Source organism: Nicotiana tomentosiformis, chromosome 2, assembly GCF_000390325.3.
Source record: "Nicotiana tomentosiformis chromosome 2, ASM39032v3, whole genome shotgun sequence".
NCBI lineage: Eukaryota > Viridiplantae > Streptophyta > Magnoliopsida > Solanales > Solanaceae > Nicotiana > Nicotiana tomentosiformis.
In genome coordinates this window covers 69,346,773-69,367,432 of record NC_090813.1, presented here as the reverse complement: position 1 = coordinate 69,367,432, position 20,660 = coordinate 69,346,773, and the positions used below count along the sequence as shown (strand labels likewise).

At 41.2% G+C, this 20,660-nt stretch overlaps 3 protein-coding genes across 3 annotated transcripts; 2 read left to right on the top strand and 1 right to left on the bottom strand.

Annotated features, from left to right (window-relative positions):
• The first annotated feature begins 8,626 nt into the window (after nt 1-8,626).
• LOC138904997 (uncharacterized) lies at nt 8,627-9,145 on the top strand. Its single transcript, XM_070193499.1, has one exon. The coding sequence runs from the start codon at nt 8,627-8,629 to the stop codon at nt 9,143-9,145; it is 519 nt and encodes a 172-aa protein (XP_070049600.1).
• A 5,060-nt stretch (nt 9,146-14,205) lies between these two features.
• LOC138904996 (uncharacterized) lies at nt 14,206-14,756 on the bottom strand. Its single transcript, XM_070193498.1, has 2 exons — nt 14,522-14,756; nt 14,206-14,393 (listed from the first exon to the last, which is right to left on the bottom strand). The coding sequence occupies exons 1-2, from the start codon at nt 14,754-14,756 to the stop codon at nt 14,206-14,208; spliced, it is 423 nt and encodes a 140-aa protein (XP_070049599.1).
• Nucleotides 14,757-15,666: 910 nt separating this feature from the next.
• LOC104108983 (subtilisin-like protease) lies at nt 15,667-17,956 on the top strand. The gene has a single exon (XM_009618150.4). The coding sequence runs from the start codon at nt 15,667-15,669 to the stop codon at nt 17,848-17,850; it is 2,184 nt and encodes a 727-aa protein (XP_009616445.1). The 3' UTR covers nt 17,851-17,956.
• The last annotated feature ends 2,704 nt before the right edge of the window (nt 17,957-20,660 follow it).

Here is a 20,660-nt window from a genome sequence, read left to right as displayed (position 1 = left end):
TGTTGGCACGTTCGAGGACGAACGTATGTTTATGTGGGGGAGGATGTAACGACCCGAACGGTCGTTTCGAGCATTTGCACTTTGCTCGGTAGTTTGAGGGCATGAGTAGATCTGTATGATGTATTATAACTTATGTGAATAATCGATTTGGAAGAATGAATTTCATGATTGAAGCTTTAAATTGGAAGAGGTGATTAAGTTTGACTTTTGTGAATTTGACCCCGGAATGAAGTTTTGATGGTTCCGTTAGGTCCGGATGGTAATTCTGAACTCGGGCGTATGCCCGGATTTATATTTGGATATTTCTAGAAGGATTCGGCACTAATTGGCGAAAATTAAAAATTTGAAGGATTGGAAAGTTCATAAGTTTGACCGAGAGGTGACTTTGTGGATATCGGATTCAGATTATGGTTTCGGGAATTGGAGTAACTTTGTTATGTCAATTGAGACTTAAGTGCAAAATTTTGATGTTGTTATGTGTGATTTGAGGCCTCGAATAGGTCTGTGTTATGTCATGGAACTTGTTAGTATATTCGGACGGGGTCCCGAGGGGCTCAGGTGAGTTTTGGATGAGGTTCTGACCATTTTGTCGCATGTTGCAATATTTCTAAGGCTGTTGTTTCTGGTGTGGCCGCATCTCCAGTCAATTAGTCGCAGAAGCGACTTCGCAGATGCGGGGTTTTCCTTCGCAGAAGCGAAAAGGGCAGCTGGGCGTGAAGGCTGCAGAAGCGGGATTTGTTTCGCACCCGCGACATCACAGAAGCAGAGGGTTAGGTCGCAGAAGCGTGATTCGTCGCAACAGCGGGAGCAGTGGTCGCACCCGCGTATGTGCAGAAGCAGAATTTGTTCCACAGGTGTGATAGGCGAATTCAAGTGATTGTCCGTAGAAGCATAAGTTTGGTCGCACAAGCGACGCCACAAAAGCGGCCCTTTGTTCGCAAAAGAGAAAATCGCTGGGCAGAATCTATATTTTCGAGGGTTGGTCGTTTTATTCTCATTTTGAGACTTGGAGCTCGGTTTTGGGCGACTTTTGAGAGGAATTTCATCACAAGGATTGGGGTAAGTATTTTATACTCGGTTTTGATTATATTTCGTGATTCTATCTTCATTTTTGGTAATTGGATTATGAATTTTAAAGAGAAATTAGGGGTTTTAGCCTAAAGTTTTATAGAATAAGTTTGTGAGTTTTGAGAATCGATTCGGAGTCGAATTTGGGTGACACTGTATGGTTGGACTCGTAGTCGAATAAGTAGTCAGATTTTATAAATTTTGTCGAGTTCCGAGGCGCGGGCCCGGGTTGGACTTTTGGGTTGATTTTGGGCTTTTGATTAAAGATTTGACCTTTATCTATTGGGTTTGTTTCCTTTGGCATTAATTGATGTATTTGAGTTGCTTTTGGCTAGTTTCGAGCCGTTCGGAGGTCGGTACGCGCGGGATGGCATTTTTGGAGCATCGCTTGGCTTGCTCGGTATTGGATTTGGCTTGTTCGAGGTAAGTAAGACTTCTAAACTTGGTGCTAAGGGTATGGAATACTGAATATACATGTTATGTGCTTAGCGTTAAGGTGACGCACATGTTAGGTGACGGGTGTGTGGGCATGCACCGCGTGAATTATGACTCGGTTGATTCTGTAATACTGTGTAGTTACTTAATCTGGTTTCTATCCATGAAATTTCCACGTGTTAGAGAAATTGAGCTGTGAATCATATTAGAAATCATGTTCAGGCTATATGCTTATTCTGTTGGTACCTACTGAGGTCATCTCTATTGTTGAGTTATCTGCTTAAATTGCATCTACATACTCAGTCATGTTCATTCATTTACATATCATATCTCAGTTTCTGTTATCATTCGTTGTTACATCATATTGTTGTCATTATTTGGGCTGATTGGCATGAGATTTGTGAGCAACTGGAGAGATTGATGACTGGGTTAGGGCCTGAGGGCCGCATTGTGAGTGATATTGATGGGATCGGGCTGCACACCACAGCAGGTATTATATATATGTGTGTGGATCGGGTTGCACGCCACAACAAGCATTATGGCTATATGTGTACGGGTTGTGTGCCACAACAGGCCTTAAGGCTATATGTGGATCGGGTTGCACGCCACAGCAGGTTATATTAGCGCTTGGGCAGGATCTTCCCTTGCGGAGTCTGCATACCCACAGTGAGCGCAGGTTCTATTGATTCATTATGGGATCGGGCTGCGCGCCGCAGCAGGTACCGTACAGTGCTGAGTGACCGAGTGTGTTGAGTTATTGAGCGTGATGAGTGGGAGTGTGAGACAGTGAGATTGAGTACTCTGAGAGTGTGAGTACATGAGTTCGTCACTGTGGTACATTGCATTGACATATATACTTGGCACACATGCATAGAGATGCATTCTCTCATGTTACACGATTTTGTGACATTTATGGCATTCACATGCATATTGATATGTAGGCATAGAGATGTACTTTCCTTATGCCATCTGATAATGAGACTTCTTAACTGTTGTTGAAATATTTTGGGAAAAATCACAGTTTTCAAACTTACTCATATTTTTGGTGTTTTCGGTGAAAGATTTGAGATTTACTGTTATACTTGAAAAGCATGCCTATTTTCTGTAATTGTGAACGAGTTGAGTTATTTCTTGTACCATCTTTATTATTTTGTTATGAAGTGTTGATGGTTATTGGAGTTGGACTCTGACCCTTGTCCCAGCTCGTCACTACTTTCAACCTACGGTTAGGTTTGTTACTTATTGAGTACATGGGGTCGGTTGTACTCATACTACACTTCTGCACCTTGCGTGCAGATGTTGGATGCTATTGTAGCTACGTACGGTGGGAGCTGGATCTAAAGATGTACCTGCGTTCCGGTCATAGCTGCCTTTTGATCTTGGTAGCTTTAGAATTTAATTTGTTCATGCATATTTCAAATAGAGGGTGTATTTTATTTTAAACATGCTTTGTAAACTTTATATCTTAGAAGCTCATGCTTTGTACTACCAGTCCTTGGGGAGTTGTATAAATTCAGTTATCTCATCTTTGATTCACATCGGTATCATTATATTGTGGTTTATAGTTGATTGGCTTACCTAGCAGGTCGGGTTAGGTGCAGTCACGACGGTTTGGGTTTTGGGTCATGACAGGTTCGTATTTGTGAAAGAATTTATCACATATGCGATGGCAACTGGGCGTAGCATTTTCCGTATTTGCGATCTTGTTTTCACTATTGCGAGGTGCCCAACTTCGCATTTGTGAGCTTTTGTGTCGCATTTACGACTTAGGTAGAGCTGGTCAGGCTTCGCTTTTGCGACACCATTGTCGCATTTGCGAACCTGATGTAGCAAATGTGACATCTGCGACTGGTGCAAGGACTTTTTTTACGGGACTTAGCCTTCTTTCCCTGATTTTACACTTGGTCTTGGGAGATTTTGAGAGAATATTTTGGGGGATTTTCATCAACATCAAGAGTTAAGTGATCCCTATCAATACTTAAGTTAAATACACGGATTATGGGTATATTTAATATGAAATTAAGGGAAAAATTATAAGATTTTGTTGGAACCTAGGGTTTGGTAAAAATAAGATTTGACCAGAAAATTGATTATGTAATTGGGAATAAATTATACATTTGAGTTCTTGAGGTCATGGGTAACATTTATATTCGACAATTTTCGAAATCCGGGCACGTGGGCCCGAGGGTGAATTTTAGAAATCTTCCAAATTGGTTTGGATAATTACTCTAATAGCTAAATTATGAACTTGTGAGCATATATTGTTAGTTTATACGACTTTTGGTTAGTTTCGAAGTTCTCGGCGTCGTTTGAGGAGTTCTAGTGAGGTTGAGGAGCCGGATTGAGGACTTGGAACCGAGGTAATTCTCTTGTCTAACCTTGTAAGAGGGAACTTATCCCCTTAGGTGTATTAATTGTTGTGTGCTACTTGTTGCGGGGATCTACGTATGCATGAGGTGACGAGAGTCCATACGTAGCTATATTTATGATATATTTCCGGGTAGACTTAGATTCACATCATGCCTTTAATTATGCTATTTATGCCTATCATGTGTATTAATTTTCTTGATTTTGACTAAGATCATAAAGAAATCGGCTTAGCCTCTACTTTGGTAAAGTTGGGAAATATTTGATAAACTATAGATCTGTGTCTTCTCGTCTCGCACATGCTTTCGCTAGCGAGGTAAATTTCTCTACTCTTATGGGATTGGGTTGTTCGCCTCGGCAGTGAAATAAATTACTCTTATGGGATTGGGTCGTTCGCCTCGGCAGTATGGTAACACTACTCTTATGGGATCGGGTCATTCTCCTCGGCAGGTTGGTAACACTATTCTTATGGGATCGGCTCGTTCCCTTTAGCAGTACTGAGTACCACTATTCCTATGGCATCGGGCCGTTCGCCTCGGCAGCTTCATGTTTAATAATTGGAACTGTATTTGGTTTGGTAACTATTGGTTAGCGCCTTTAAGGCCAGTTATGACGTGTTTCGTGATTTGATATAGACTCATGTGTGGACTTATTGTAGTTACTTTTAATCTCTTTGCTACATGTTGTACACTCACCATGTCTACTTTATATATTTCTATTATTGTTTGACCTATAGTAAATGTCAAGTCGACCCCTCGTCACTACTTCTTCGAGGTTAGACTAGATACTTACTGGGTACTCGTTGTTCTCCGTACTCACGCAACACTTCTGCACTGAATGTGCAAGTACTGAGACAAGTACTACCAGTGGTCATGCAGGCATCTACGGAGACTTAGTGGTGAGCTGCTTGCCTCGCTACGATCTGCAGCACCGGAGTCTCCCTCTGCCTTGTTTATTATTTTTGTCTATTACCTTTCAGACAATAGTTGTATAAGTTTTGTATATTCTCTAGATTGCTCTTCCGCTTGTGGCATTAGGTTTTGAGGGTTTTTAGCATATACGTACTGATGTACTTATTATTACTGTCATTACAGTAGGTGTACTTATCACGCTGGTATTTTTGTTGAGAAAAGGGTACGTACGGTTGCATGAGCTTTTACTTATTTCATTCTTATAAAAAGGAACTTTTATTTTAAATGTTAAAAAGGGTTAATTAACTGTAGTTTCATTTGTGGGCTTGCCTAATAGCGGTGTTAGGTGCCATCATGACCTAATATGGATTTTGGGTCATGATAGCTTGGTATCAGATCTTTAGGATCACATAGGTCTCACGAGTCATGAGCATGCTTAGTATAGTCTTGCGGATCGGTGCGAGAAGTTTGCACATATCTTCGAGAGGCAAAACTATTCTTTCTTCAACTCCTATCGTGTAGTTGATATTGTGCTGGGTATCTTTCTATTGACCTCTCACATATGGTGAGGACGCACGCAGTGGATGTACCAAGCGGTAGAGGAGCTGCTCCCCCCCGTTGCTAGAGGCCGAGGCAGAGGTCGGGGAAGGGCTCCAGCTCCTGTCAGTGGACGAGGGCATCCTAGAGTTGCTCCCGTGGTACCACCAGTGGATCCAGTAGAGGATCCTATTATTGAGGAGCAGGATGAGGCACCTGTAACTGTGCCAGCCCTATCAGATTTCATAACTGCACCGGGATTCCAGGAGGTTATGGGTCGTATGCTGCAAATCATGGGCTTTATGATGCATGCTGGTTTATTTCCAGCGGACCCTACCATATCTCAGGCGGGTGGGGGAGAAAAAACCCCTACCGCTCAGGCTCCAGGGCACGCCGCTACCATTTATCAGACCCCAGGTGCACTACCTGCGGACGGAGCCCAGCCAATTGCAGCGGCTGTGCCAGAGGCTGTACCAGTCGCGACCTTTGATCAGTAGAAGCGGCTGGACAAATGGACTAGACTTCGCCCCCATAACTTTGGGGGTGAGTGGTCAGAGGACCCCTAGGATTTCATTAACCGGTGCAAGGATAGGCTACGGAACATGGGGATATTGGAGTCCAATGGGGTGGACTTCACCACCTTTCAGCTTGAGGGCAAGTCCCGCAGATGGTGGCAGGCTTACCTTCTAAGCAGGCCAGAAGGTTCACCTCCCTTGACTTGGGATCAGTTTACGCATCTGTTCTTGGAGAAGTACATACCACCTTCTGAGATAGAGGAGCTTCGGAGTCAGTTTGAGCAACTCTGTTAGGGTCATATGTCTGTGATCGACTATGAGATGAGATTCGCTGATTTGTCTCGCCATGCAGCTATTATACTCCCCACAGACGCGGAGAGGGTGCGGAGGCTCATTGCAGGTCTGCACCCTGAGATTCAGGTTTCTATGAACCGTGAGGTAGAGATAGGGACTGCCTTTCATTAGGTTATAGATATAGCTTGAAGGATCGAGCGTATTCACAACCACAGTGGAGAGTTTGCATCGAGGGACAAGCAGCCCCCGCAGTTTGGAATATTAAGTGGCGCCCACCTAGGGTAGAGGTTAGTTCATGAGGGATCAGTCTAGTAGGCCTATGCAATCAGCACCACCTCCTGCTCGGAGTGCTCTAGCACGACCCTACTTCAATGCCATTCCAGAGAATACTTATCGTCTGCCAACTATTCAGGGCCCCTCCAGTGGGTATTCAGGCCATCAGGGTCAGACTTCAGGTCAACAGTCCACTACTTTGAGGGGTTGTTTTTAGTGCGGGGATCTTGGCCATGTGAAGAGGTTTTGTCCCAGATTTGGGGCAAGGCCGAGACGCAGGACCATCGGCACATGATTACCGCACAAGCTACCACACCACCCGTCCGTCTGACCAGAGGGGGAGAGTAGGTGGGCAGGGTTCTTCCTAGAGGTGGAGGCCAGTTAGGTGGTGCTCCGGCTAGATTCTATGCTATCCCCGTCAGGCTAGAGGCAATCGCCTTCGATGCATTAATCACATGTACTATTTCTATCTGCCATAGGGATGCCTCGGTATTATTTGATCCAGGATCTACTTACTCCTATGGTTCTTCTCTATTTTCTCCTTGTCTGGATGTGCCTCGCGAGTCCTTGGGCGTTCTTGTATATGTGTCCAGGCTAGTGGGTGATTCTGTTGTTGTGGATCGGGTCTACCGGTCCTGTGTGGTGACTTTCTGTGGATATAAGACTAGAGCGGATCTTCTATTGCTCGATATGGTTGATGTCGAGGTTATCTTGGGCATGGACTGGTTGTCCCCGTACCATGCCATTCTTGATTATTATGCCAAGACTTTTACTTTGGCGATGCCTGAGTTTCCCAGATTAGAGTGGAGGGGTTCGTCTGTTAGTACTTCCAGGCGGGTTATTTCTTTATTAAAGGCTCGACATATGGTCAAAGGGTTACTTGGCCTACTTTGCCTTTGTTCGAGATACTATTGTAGAGGCTCCCACGTTAGATTCAGTGCCGGTGGTACGAGAGTTTTCCGATGTATTTCCTGCTGATCTACCAGGTATGCCGCCAGATCGGGATATAGATTTCGGCATTGATTTGGTGCCAGGCATCCAGCCTATTTCTACTTCACCTTACCGTATGGCTCCCAAGGAGCTGAGGGAGTTAAAGGAGCAGCTTCAGGAGTTTCTTGAGAAGGGGTTCATTAGACCCAGTTTGTCATCTTAGGGCGCACCTGTGTTGTTTGTGAAGAAGAAGGAGGCGAGCATGCGAATGTGCATCGATTACTGCCTGTTGAAAAAATTCACCATCAAGAATAAGTACCAGTTGAAACGCATTGATGATTTTGTTTTTACCAGTTGCAGGGTACCAGGATGTTCTCAAAGTAGACTTGAGATCTAGGTATCATCAACTGAAGATTCGTGCTTCAGATGTTCCGAAGACGGCTTTTCGAACTAGATATGGCCACTATGAGTTTTTAGTGATGTCCTTAGTCTTGACTAATGCCCCGACAGCGTTTATGGATTTAATGAACTGAGTATTGAGGTCGTATCTTGACTCATTTGTCACAGTCTTCATTAATAACATATTGATCTACTCGCATAGTATGGAGGAGCACGAGCATCATTTGAGGTTAGTGCTTCAGACCTTGCAGGAACAGAAGCTTTAATCTAAGTTCTCCAAGTGCGAGTTCTGGTTAGATTCCGTGGCTTTCTTGGGGCATGTTTTATCAGGTGAGGGTATTAAGGTGGATCTTAGGAAGATTGAGGCAGTCCAGGGTTGGCCTCGTCCTACCACAATGATTGAGATCAGGAGTTTCTTGGGGTTAGCAGGTTATTATCGTCGATTCGTAGAGGGTTTCTCGTCTATTGCAGTGCCCTTGACTAGATTGACCTAGAAGGGTACTCTGTTCTGATGGTCCGATGATTGCGAGGCGATCTTTCAGAAGCTCAAGACCGCTTTGACTACAGCACCAATGTTAGTGTTGCCCTTCGATTTAGGGATGTATACCGTGTATTGTGATGCTTCGCGCGTTGGCTTGGATTGTGTATTGATGCAGGAGGGGTGAGTTATTACATATGTTTCATGTCAGCTAAATCCCCACAAGAAGAATTACGTCGTATATGATTTAGAGTTGGCCGTGATAGTTCATGCTCTCAAAATCTAGAGGAGATTTACACCGATCATCGGAGCTTGCAGCATTTATTTAAGTAGGGGGCCTTAATTTGAGGCAGTGCAGGTGGCTTGAGTTACTGAATGACTATGATGTTACCATCCTTTACCATCTGGGTAAGGTGAATATGGTTGCGGATATCTTGAGCAGGAAGATCGAGAGTATAGGTAGTTTGGCATTCATTTCGGCAGAGGAGAGACCATTGGCTTTGGACATTCAGTCCTTAGCTAACAGACTTGTGAGGTTGGATATTTCAGAGCCCAGTCGAATTCTTGCATGTGTTGTGGCTCGGTCTTCATTACTTGAGCGGATCAAGGCTCGTCAGTATGATGATCTGTACTTGTTGGTCCTCAGAGAGACTGTACTACAGGGTGGTGCCAAGGAGGTTACTATCGGTAAGGATGGTGTTCTGCGACTCCAAGGTCGCCTATGTGTTCCTAATGTTGATGTCTTGAGGGAGAAAATTCTAGAGGAGGCGCACAGTTCTCGGTATTCTATTCATTCAGGTACTACGAAGATGTATCGCGACTTGAGGCAGCATTATTGGTGGCGGCGGATGAAGAAGGACATAGTTGAGTATGTAGCGAGATGTCTGAATTTCCAGCAGGTTACGTTTGAGCACCAGAGGCCAGGTGGCCTACTCTAGCAGATGGTTATACCAGAGTGGAAGTGGGAGCGCATCACTATGGACTTCATAGTTGGGTTGCTGCGGACATTGAGGAAGTTTGATGCCGTTTGGGTCATTGTCGATAGGCTGACCAAGTTGGCACACTTTAATCCGGTGGTGACTACTTACTCTTTAGAGAGGTTGGCCCAGATTTACATTCAGGAGATTGTCCGGTTGCATGGTGTGCCTGTTTCTATCATATAAGATAGAAGCCCTCAGTTCACTTCGCATTTTTGAAGAGTAGTACAGAGCGAGTTGGGGAGTAGAGCTCATCACAGCCTTTCATCTGCAGACCGACGGGCAGTCAAAGCGGACAGTTCAGATTCTAGAGGATATGCTCAGAGCATGTGTTATTGACTTCGGAGGGCAGTGGGATAGATTCTTGCCATTGGCCGAATTTGCTTAAAACAACAGCTATCAGTCCAGCATCGAGATGGATCCATTTGAGGCTTTATATGGTCGGCGATGTCGTTCGCCCCTCGGATGGTTTGAGCCCGGCAAGGCTAAGTTATATGGCACCAATTTAGTGAATGATGCTTTGGATAAGATAAAGTTGATTCAGGAGCAGCTTCACACATCACAATCCAGATAGAAGAGTTATGTGTATCAAAAGGTGCATGACTTATCATTTATGGTGGGCGAGAAGGTTCTCTTGAAAGTTTCGCCGATGAAGGGCATCATGAGGTTCGGGGAGAAGGGCAAGCTGAGCCCAAAGTTTATTGGCCCATTTGAGGTGCTGAGGCGAGTAAGGTGAGGTTGCTTATGAGCTTGCTTTGCCTCCTAGTCTATCGGGAGTTCATCTGGTCTTCCATGTGTCTATGCTCTGAAGGTACCATGCCGACATGTCGCATGTGTTAGATTACAGCACGATTCAGCTAGATGAGAGTCTGGGTTATGAGGAGGAGCCAGTTGCCATTGTTGACATGCAAGTTTGCCAGTTGAGGTCCAAGAATATTTCTACGGTAAAGGTTCAGTGGAGGGGTCAACCAGTCGAGGAAGCAACTTGGGAGGCCGAGGAGGACATACGGAGCAGATAGCCGCACTTATTCGGCACTCCAGGTATGATTCTAGACTCGTTCGAGGTCGAACGTTTGTTTAAGAAGTGGAGAATATAATGACCCAGCCGATTGTTTTGCTTCTTGGATTCCCGTTCCCCTAATTAAAACTCCCTGAATGTTCTTTTATTGTTTTATGACTTGCGGGGATGGTTGGTTTAGGTTTGGAAGGGTTCAGGTTGAAATCGGAATACTTAGTTCCTTAATAGTTGCCTTGCTAAAGCGAGTAAATGACCTCAAAATCGGGATTTGAAGGTTCCAATAGGTTCATATGATGATTTTGGATTTGGGCATTTGTTCGGATCGAGTTTCGAGTGATCCGGGAGCGTTTCGGTGCTTAATGTGGAAAGTTGGTTCATTGAAGGCTTTCTAGTTCTTTAAATTTGGTTTGGAGTAGATTTTGGTGTTATCGAGGTCCATTTGGGATTCTGAGCCTGAGAATAGTACAGTATGGTGATTTATGACTTGTACGCAAAATTTGACAACATTCCGAGTTGATTTCATAGAAATCAGACGCGGAGAAGTATTTTTAGAAGTTCTTGAGTTTTATGTTGAATTCATGCTTTTTGGGGTCCGACTCGTGATTCTAGATGTTATTTTGGTGTTTTGATCGCGCGACGAGTTCGTATGTTATTTTTAGACTTGTGTGGATGTTTGGTGTGGAGCCCCGGGGGCTCGGGTGAGTTTCGAACGCGGTTCAGAGTGTTTGGAAGAACTTCAGTTTTGCTGGTTTTGGTCTGGTGCTTTAGGTCTCACAAATGCGAGATTTTGTTTTCATTTGCGAACCTCGCATTTTCCAAGAGGGCTGGGCATTTGCAAGATTGGGGTGGCACTGTTGGGTTCGTAGTTGCAAAGGAATTTATCGCATTTGCGATCTTTTTTTTCGCTTTAGCAAGGTGCCCAGCTTCGCATATGCGAACTTTTTGTCGCATTTGCAACTTAGGAAGAGCTGGTCAGGCTTTGCTTTTGCGATGCCATTGTCATATTTGCGAACCTGATGTCGCAAATACGACATCTGAGACTGGTGCAAGGGCTTTTATTACGGGACTTAGCCTCTTTTCCCTCATTTTACACTTGGTCTTTGGCGATTTTAAGAGCATTTTTGGGGGATTTTCATCAACATCAAGAGGTAAGTGATCCCTATCAATACTTAAGTTAAATACACGGATTATGGTTAGATTTAACATGAAATTAAGGGAAAATTGTGAGATTGTTTTGGAACTAGGGTTTGGTAAAATTAAGATTTGACCACAAAATTGATTATGTAATTGGGAATAAATTATATATTTGAGTTTGTGAGGTCATGATTAACATTTATATTCAAAAAATTTCGGAATCCGAGCACGTGGGCCCGGGGTAAATTTTAGGAATCTTCCAAATTAGATTGGATAATTACTCTAATAGCTAAATTATGAACTTTTGAGCATATATTTATTAGTTTATACGTTTTTTGTTAGTTTCAGAGTCCTCCGCATTGTTTGGAGTTCTAGTGAGGTTGAGGAGCCAGATTGAGGACTTGAAACTGAGGTAAGTCTCTCGTCTAACCTTGTAAGAGGGAACTTATCCCCTTAGGTGTATTAATTTTTGTGTGCTACTTGTTGTGGGGAGCTATGTACGCACGAGGTGACGAGAGTCCTTATGTAGCTACATTCATGATATGTTCGGGTAGACTTAGATTCACAACATGCCTTTAATTGTGTTATTTATGCCTATCCTGTGTATTAACTTTCTTGATTTTGACTGAGATCGAGGTTTGTAATAAAGATATCGGCTTAGCCTCTACTTTGGTAAAGTTTGGAAATATTTGATAAACTATACATTCGTGTCTTCTCGTCTCGCACGTGCTTCTGCAAGCAAGGTAAATTTCTCTACTCTTATGGGATTGGGTCGTCCGCCTTGGCTGTGAAATAAATTACTCTTATGGGATCGGACCGTTCGCCTCGGCAATATGATAACACTACTCTTATGGGATCGGGTCGTTCGCCTCGGTAGGTTGGTAACATTGTTCTTATGGGATCGGGTTGTTCGCCTCAGCAGTACTGAGTATCACTATTCATATTGTATCGGGCCATTCGCCTCGGCAGCTTCGTGCTTAATAATTGGATCTGGATTTGGTTTGGTAACTATTGAGTTAGCGCCTTCAAGGTCGATTATGACGTGTTTAGTGATTTGATATAGACTCATGTGTGGACTTACTGTAGTTACTTTTAATTGCTTCGTTACTACTTGTTGTACACTCACCATGTCTACTTTGTGTATTTTCATTATTGTTTGACCTATAATAAGTGTCAACTCAGCCCCTCGACCCCTTGTCACTACTTCTTTGAGGTTAGACTAGATACTTACTGAGTACGTCTTGTTCTCTGTACTCACGCTACACTTCTGCACTGAATGTGCAGGTACTGAGACAGGTACTACTAGTGGTCACGCAGGCGCGTAGCCGATTTTCTACGGAGACTTAGTGGTGAGCTGGTTGCCTCACTATGATCTGGAGCACCGGAGTCTCCCTCTACCTTGTTTATTATTTCTGTCTTTTACATTTCAGACAGTAGTTAAATTAGTTTTGTATATTCTCTAGATTGCTCATGCACTTGTGGCACCCGATTTTGGGAATTTTTAGCATATACATACTGATGTACTTATTATTACTGTCATTACAGTAAGTGTACTTATCATGCTGGTATTTTTGTTGAGAAAAGAGTACGTACGGTTGCATGAGATTTTACTTATTTTGTTCTTATAAAAAGGAACTTTTGTTTTAAATGTTAAAAAGGGGTAATTAAATTGTAGTTTCACTGGTGGGCTTGCCTAACAACGGCGTTAGGTGTCATCACGATCTAATATGGATTTTGGATCGTGACATCCAAATATATTCTGCTACTTCAATTGAAACTAAATTAGTTCCAGTATCATGAGTAGTAAGCCACAAGGTATTTGATATATTATTTCTCGCACGATTTAAATTTCTCATATTGGATGCTTAATCTTCTAAATAGGATCTATTCTTGAATCTCAACTTAATATCTTTTCACTCATGTGAATTATATATTTTTTGTCTTTGCTTAAATTATTTTATGTTATTGTATAATAGTGAGAATGAATCTCATTCTTGTAATTTTTCATATATTCTCTTGATTCATCACATTTTAACGGTAAACATATTTAGAGAATTTTGTCTAAAGCATATGCAAGTATGCATGTTATCACACTCTCAACTTTTACTAGTGACTTTACACGATGTTTAAAAAATATATCATAAATTAACCAAATCATACTGATACCATAGATAAACCGAGATGATTGAGATAGGTTTGAAAAACTTAATTTTAGTTATACAAAATAGAATAACCGAAAAATTAGTATAGTGTAAATTTTATAAAATAACAGATCGAATTGAACCATTGACACCCCTATTTCTTATCCATCACCTCATTTAACTAGCTTGATAGCGTGCACCATTTCTTCAGTTAAAAATAACCTAGTATTTGGACATATATTTGATTGAAATTTAAAAAAAGCAGTTTTTGAAGTTGTACTGAAAAATATTTTTTAAAATTTAAAGTTGTGTTTGGACATGCATTTTACTTGAAAAGAAAGTTGAAGTTTTGTGAGTGGAAGCAAAACGGGAGCTAAGTAAACAATAACAACAACAATAAACCCAGTATAATCCCACAAGTGGGGTCTGGGGAGGGTAGTGTGTACGCATACCTTACCCCTACTTGGAAGGAAGAGAGGCTCTTTCGATAGACCCTCGGCTCAAGGCAAGATGAAAATAAAGTAGTAGCACAAGCATTAACAACAATAAAATAATAAAAAAAGAAGCAAAGGGGACAACACGTAAAACTAAAAATCTAACAATAATGTCGCACCAGACGAACACTAATACTACTGGCATATGAAAGAAACACTCTCGACTCCCTATTAGCCTTTTATCTTAATTCTTAGCCTCCACGCCTTCCTATCAAGGGTCATGTCCTCAGTAAGCTAAAGTAGTGCTATATCTTGTCTGATCACCTCTCCCCAATACTTCTCTGGCCTACCTCTGCCTCTCCTCAAACCCACTAGGGCCAACTTCTCGCACCTCCTCAAAGGGGCATCTGCGCTCCTCCTTTTCACTTGCCCAAACCACCTAAGCCTCATTTTTCGCATCTTGTCCTCCACCAAAGCCATTCCTACCCAGGCCCGAATATCTTCATTCTTAATCTTATCCATCATGGTATGCCCGCATATCATTTTAATATCCTCATTTCTGCTACTCTCATCTTCTAGACATGGTTAACAACCACTATGTTGAACTTACCTTTAAGTTTAGGTGGTACGTTCTTATCACACAATACACTAGGTGCGAGTCTCCATTTTACCCGCTTTGCTCCGATATGATGTGTAACATCCCCATCAATCTCCCCATTTCCTTGGATAATAGATTCAAGGAACTTGAAACTATCCCTCATAGGAATGACTTGTGTATCAAGCCTCACGTCCACGTCCTCTTTATCGATTCCATCACTAAACTTGCACTCTGAGTATTCTATCATGGTCCTACTCAACTTGAAACTTTTAGACTTCAGGGTCTGTCTCCAGACTTCTAGTTTCGCGTTTATACTGTCTCGCATCTCGTCAATCAATACAATATCATATGCAAATAACATACATCAAGGCACCTCCCCTTGAAAGAGTAATGTGTGACTATTGTTAAATGGCTCATAATTTGTTTTTTTGTTTCATATGTTACATTGCTACACTTCTATATCAGGACAAATAGTTAGTTTCTTATTGTGACTATTGCTCTTTGATTTATTTTCTAAATTGAATGTTATAAATAAAAAGCAAAAAAAAATTAATTAAAGAAAGATCTGATTTATTTATTTTTGTGGAAGGCAGTTTCAAGCTACAACGAGGTGAAGGGTCACAATAAAAATTAAAAGGGTCCAAAGGACTGTAAAAGAAAATTTAAAAAATTGAGATTATTGACATTTGTTAGGATACCCATAACGAAGATTAAAGATTGTAAGTTCAAGTAAACAAAATTTCAAAGTATTAAATTAATAACTTTCTAAGAATTCATAGGATTTCCTTTCTTTATAATAATTAGTATATTGTTCTTATTTCTGTGACTGTTCAGCCAACTTATTAATTATGGATTACCATTAGAATGATTCTTTTTCCAAATCAAGCAACTATTTGAATAGGCAAATAGGTATATTTGGCAGAAAATTGAATTGCTGACCATAAAAGATATGGTCAATCATGATTATACTTTATGTGTGGATAAAAAAAACTGATATGTTTATACTAATCTCAGTTTATAAGGTAATCTAATTGATCCAAATTTGGAACATCCATAAAAAGATACGTAACCAAATGATTACATACTAAATCGAGCAGCATCAAACAAGCATTATATATTCACATTTTGCCTAAATGTGTTTATCACCAAAAAACAACATGGATCTGAAACTCGTTTTAACCTTTCTTTGCATTGCCTTGCTTCTTTCATCAAAAACATTTGGTGACCATTTTACCAATCAAAGCGATATAGATACTTATATAGTACTTCTTGAGTTTCGTGATGATCTAGTTTTCTCTGATTCAAAAGATTTATATCGCTGGCATCAGTCATTTTTGCCTACAACTTCAACAAATTCTGAGCACTCGTCGCGCATTATACATTCCTATCGTCATGTGTTTAACGGATTTGCTGCTGTGTTGTCATCAGATGAAGTGAAGATGATAGAAAAGAAACCAGGATTTGTATCTGCGCGTCGCCAAAATGTACTGCAGTTGCATACCACACACAGTCCAGATTTTCTTGGCTTGCACCAGAATGTTGGCTTGTGGAATGTCTCTAATTCTGGTAAAGGTGTGATTATTGGTGTAATAGATACTGGAATAACTCCACAACATCCTTCGTTCAATGACAACGGAATGCCTCCTCCCCCTTCCAAATGGAAAGGCAAATGTGAGTTCAATCTCACAGTCTGTAACAACAAGCTTATTGGAGCTCGAAATTTTGCCCAAAATGCTACGTCACCTGTGGACGACGATGGACACGGGACACACACTTCAAGCACAGCCGCGGGAAACTTTGTGGAGGGTGCCAATTTGCTTGTTAATGCTAAAGGCACTGCTGCTGGCATTGCGCCCCGTGCTCATGTGGCCATGTACAGAGTTTGTGCTTCAAAATGTCAAGAATCCGATATCTTAGCTGGTCTTGATGCTGCCATTGAAGATGGTGTGGATGTGATCTCGATTTCCCTTGGATCATTAGCTTCTATGTCTTTATATGATGATGTTGTAGCAATTGGTTCGTATAGTGCGATTGAGAAGGGGATTTTTGTAAGTGCCTCGGCAGGAAATACAGGACCGGTTAATGGTTCTGTAACGAATGGAGCCCCCTGGTTGCTAACTGTTGGTGCTAGCACAACAGATAGAAAGATAAGCGCGGTAGCAGTTTTGGGTAATGGAGCAGAATATGGGGGAGAATCAGTCTATCAACCATCAAATTTTTCACAAAAGCTACTGCCACTTGTTAATCCTGAATATTGTGAATTTTTGTCCACAATTGATGTCAAGGGTAAAATAGTGTTGTGTGAGAGAAGCAACACCGGTTACTCGGCAGTTCAATACGGACAAAATGTGAAAGATGCAGGTGGTGCTGCCATGATTCTCATGAACAACGAATGGCGTGGCTATACAACAATTGCAGATGTTCATGTCCTTCCTGCAACACATGTTAGTTATGCTGATGGAGAAAAGATCTTAAATTATATGAAATCAACAACAGCCCCAGTTGCAACAATATCATTCAAAGGAACAAGAATTGGAGATAAGCACGCGCCAGCAGTTGCTGACTTCTCTTCTAGGGGACCATTTAGCTTTGGCATACTAAAGCCTGATATTATTGGCCCTGGAGTAAATATCCTTGCAGCGTGGCGAACCTCTGTAGGGGAGATAACATCTGCTACATCGATATTTAACATTCTCTCTGGCACGTCGATGGCTTGTCCTCACCTTGCCGGAGTAGCAGCATTGTTAAAGAGTACACATCCCGATTGGTCTCCAGCTGCAATTAAATCTGCAATCATGACCACCGCTGATTTCGTCAACCTTGGAAATGATCCGATTCAGGATGAAAGATTTAAACCTGCTAATCTACTTGCAACCGGATCTGGGCACGTGAACCCATCAAGAGCAAATGATCCAGGACTCATTTATGACATTCAGCCCGAAGATTATGTGCCCTACTTATGTGGCTTGAATTATACAGATCAACAAGTTAGCGTTATTGTGAAAAGGAAGGTACATTGTACGTCGAGCATACCTGAATCGGAGTTGAACAATCCTTCATTTTCTATTCCTTTGAAATCAGGGGATCAAACATATACAAGGACTGTGACTAATGTTGGTGAAGCTAATTCAACTTACACAGTTAAAGTATTTGGACTTGATGGTGTTGAGGTGACTGTTAATCCAACCACCTTGAAGTTTTCAGCCTTAAACCAGAAGGCGTCGTATAATGTAACAGTTAAGCCTTCACCTCTTATAGCAGATTCCCAGGGATACATAACATGGTCTTCTGATAGGTACTCTGTTAGAAGTCCAATAGGAATATTCCCGCATATAGTTTAGAGATGCAATTGTATTGTAAGAGATGGTTTCTCCATTATTTCCTAGATAAATTCTTGTATGCTCTTATGTAATTATTTTGGAATGGAGGATCAGGGGTTTTGTTATGGAAAAAAAGACAGTGTATCAGAAAAGTGGAAAATAATCTTAAAATAAATTGGAGAAATTGCAAATAAATTACTAGCTGTTAAGCTTCGGCTTTCAGTGAGAGACATACAAAGCGTTCATCAAATTCCGATAGGCATAAGAAAGCGTTAGACAGTGAATATTCAAAGACTTATGAAACTTATGATATAAACTCGTCTGAGCTAGCCAAGAAACAAAAAAGTGACAAAGTTAAGAAATTGCAAAGGTGATCAATACAATCAAGCGTAATATCTCCTTACCCCTAAGCTTGGCATAGTTTATTAGATTGTACGCTTGAACTATTTTTGGTCCTAAGTACCCCAGAACTTGGCAGTTTGATAGCTTTGATACCTTGGACGTTGTTGTGGCAAAGAGCATGGATACACTCATAGTGTCAGTAGAGAAAAATATAAAAATATGTTTCCAAATGCAGTATTTTATAACTGTTGATCGCCAAATTGTCATATACAATTTAAATACAACACATTTTACATCAACTTCTTAATATTATATGACTAATACATTTATTGAATTCCTTACAAAAATAATACGGGAATTGTATTACCACATAGTTAATGTGGGTAGTGGGTACTCTTAACATAGTACCAAATATGGTAACCAAACACACCTGACGATTAAATCACTACGGGAAACTTATGTCTAGTGTAATATATAGGGTACTAAACGGCCTTAATTAGTTTATCCCAAATATACGCATTCGAGAAATGCAATTTTACTTTTCTTGTAATACCTCCTTCTTTTAGAAATTCTCAGGCTATAATAGGATCAATAATTAGCACCATAAGAGACGACGTCCTTTAAGTTATTCTTGGAAAAAGTATAAGCATCTTCATCTTCATAAAAGAACTCCGCCACCCTTGTAAAATTGATCACAGGCATGAGCAAAACCTTTGGTATGACGAGTGTGGGTTTGAGGTATTCTTGATTCAAATCCTTCCAATTATTCTCTATTATTTTCCTAATTTCCATGCGTGCTGCTTCCGTTGTGACACCATATTCATTCATGTAGCATTCGATACCAGAAGCTACATCTCCTCTTTCCAGTTCTATCTTCATCCACAATACAAATAAACAAATATAATTAAATAAGAGGCAAAATAAATATTCAAGGGTTTGCACTAAAACTCCACAAGTATAACTCAACCACAAGTAATGCCTTCCCGATTTCCAATTCTTTCCACCACCTAAAATGTCAATTTATAACAACAAATTTTGTGTTACTTTAGTAGGCGTTTGGACAATATTTGGTTGAAATTCGAAAAAGGAACAGTTAAATTTGAAGTTGGAACAGAGTATATATTTGGAAGTTGTAAAAAGAAATAAAATTTATTTGGGAAAACTGAACTTCGATATTGCAAGATTAAGTGCATAGGTGAATGTCTAGGTTGCGAGTTACCTTGTGATATCACATAACCCCTTTTTATGCAACCTCTGCAATATGTTGAAGTCCAATTTGGCAAAGTGTAGTAACACTTCGTTGCGCGATTCATCTTCTCTGTAAAATGATATATGTATTTCCTTGTTTCTACCCTCACTATAGCATCGTTGATTGGAAATTTTAGTGCATGACTTGTGCAAGGGAGTTGCTCAATTTTCGCAAATCAGTTTCAAAATGCTAGTGCACCTATAGGCCGAAGTAATTCAATATTATGTTCAAATTGGCTTCCGATAATTTATAGCTATCTCAACGATTCGCTATTAGTTTGAAAATTGATTTAATTTCAATAATTAAAATGTTCACAACTCGTCAAGTTATGAATGATTATAAGTGTGATGACCCAAAAGGTCATTTTATGTTTTAGAACTCGAATCTGCGCTCTTAAGTCTTAAAAATCTCATTTTTACCCTCCTCGATTTGCGTGCGCAGTCCGGGCAGGTTTCCGGAAAACTTTTATGTTGAAAACTAATGAAAATAAGAATTTTTACCTTAAAAGTTGATTTTAGTTGACTTCGGTCAATATTTTTGGTAAACGGGTCCGGATCCGTGTTTTGACGGTCCCGGTGGGTCCATATCGAATTATGGGACCTGGGCGTATGCCCGAAATCGAATTCGGAGGTCCCTAGCTCAAGTTATGAATTTTTGATGAAAACTAAAAGTCTGAAAATTAATTATTTTTAAGAATTGATTGATATTTGGCATTGTTAGTACCGGATCCGTATTTTGGTTCCGGAGCCCGGTACAGGTTCATTATGATATTTAACACCTGTCTAAGAAAATTGGTGAGAAAGGGAGTTGATTTGACGTGATTCGGACCTTCGGTTGAGAAAATAGTAATTTTAAAGTGTTCTTGAGAATTTCATTCGATTTGGTGCTAAATTCGGAGTTCTAGGTGTTATTTAGACTTGTGTGCATATTTGGTTTGGAGCCCTGAGGGCTCGGGTGAGTTTCGAATAGGCCACGGGATGTTTTGGACTTTAAAAATCTGATATTTTGCTGCAGCAGGTGTTCTGGCATGTCCTTCTTCGCGTTCACGAAGGTCCTCTCGCGAACGCAAAGAGTAAACTGATGAGGCAGGGATTTCTTCTTCGCGAACACGAAGGCTTGGACGCGAACGCGAAGCGATGGGGGCGTTACCCTTCGCGAACGCGACAAGCCCATCGCGAACGCGTAGTGTTAGGCATTGGGGAGGGGGAGTCAGCCGTTCCTTCATCGCGAACGCGAGCAA

Excerpts from the sequence above, each read along its gene's own strand:
- LOC138904996 (XM_070193498.1), bottom strand. The coding sequence starts at position 14,756 with ATGATAGAATACTCAGAGTGCAAGTTTAGTGATGGAATCGATAAAGAG. Across the intron at positions 14,394-14,521 it reads CGTACCACCTAAACTTAAAG|GAATGGCTTTGGTGGAGGAC; the intron begins GTAAGTTCAACA and ends GGGCCTGGGTAG.
- LOC138904997 (XM_070193499.1), top strand. The coding sequence starts at position 8,627 with ATGGTTGCGGATATCTTGAGCAGGAAGATCGAGAGTATAGGTAGTTTG.
- LOC104108983 (XM_009618150.4), top strand. The coding sequence starts at position 15,667 with ATGGATCTGAAACTCGTTTTAACCTTTCTTTGCATTGCCTTGCTTCTT.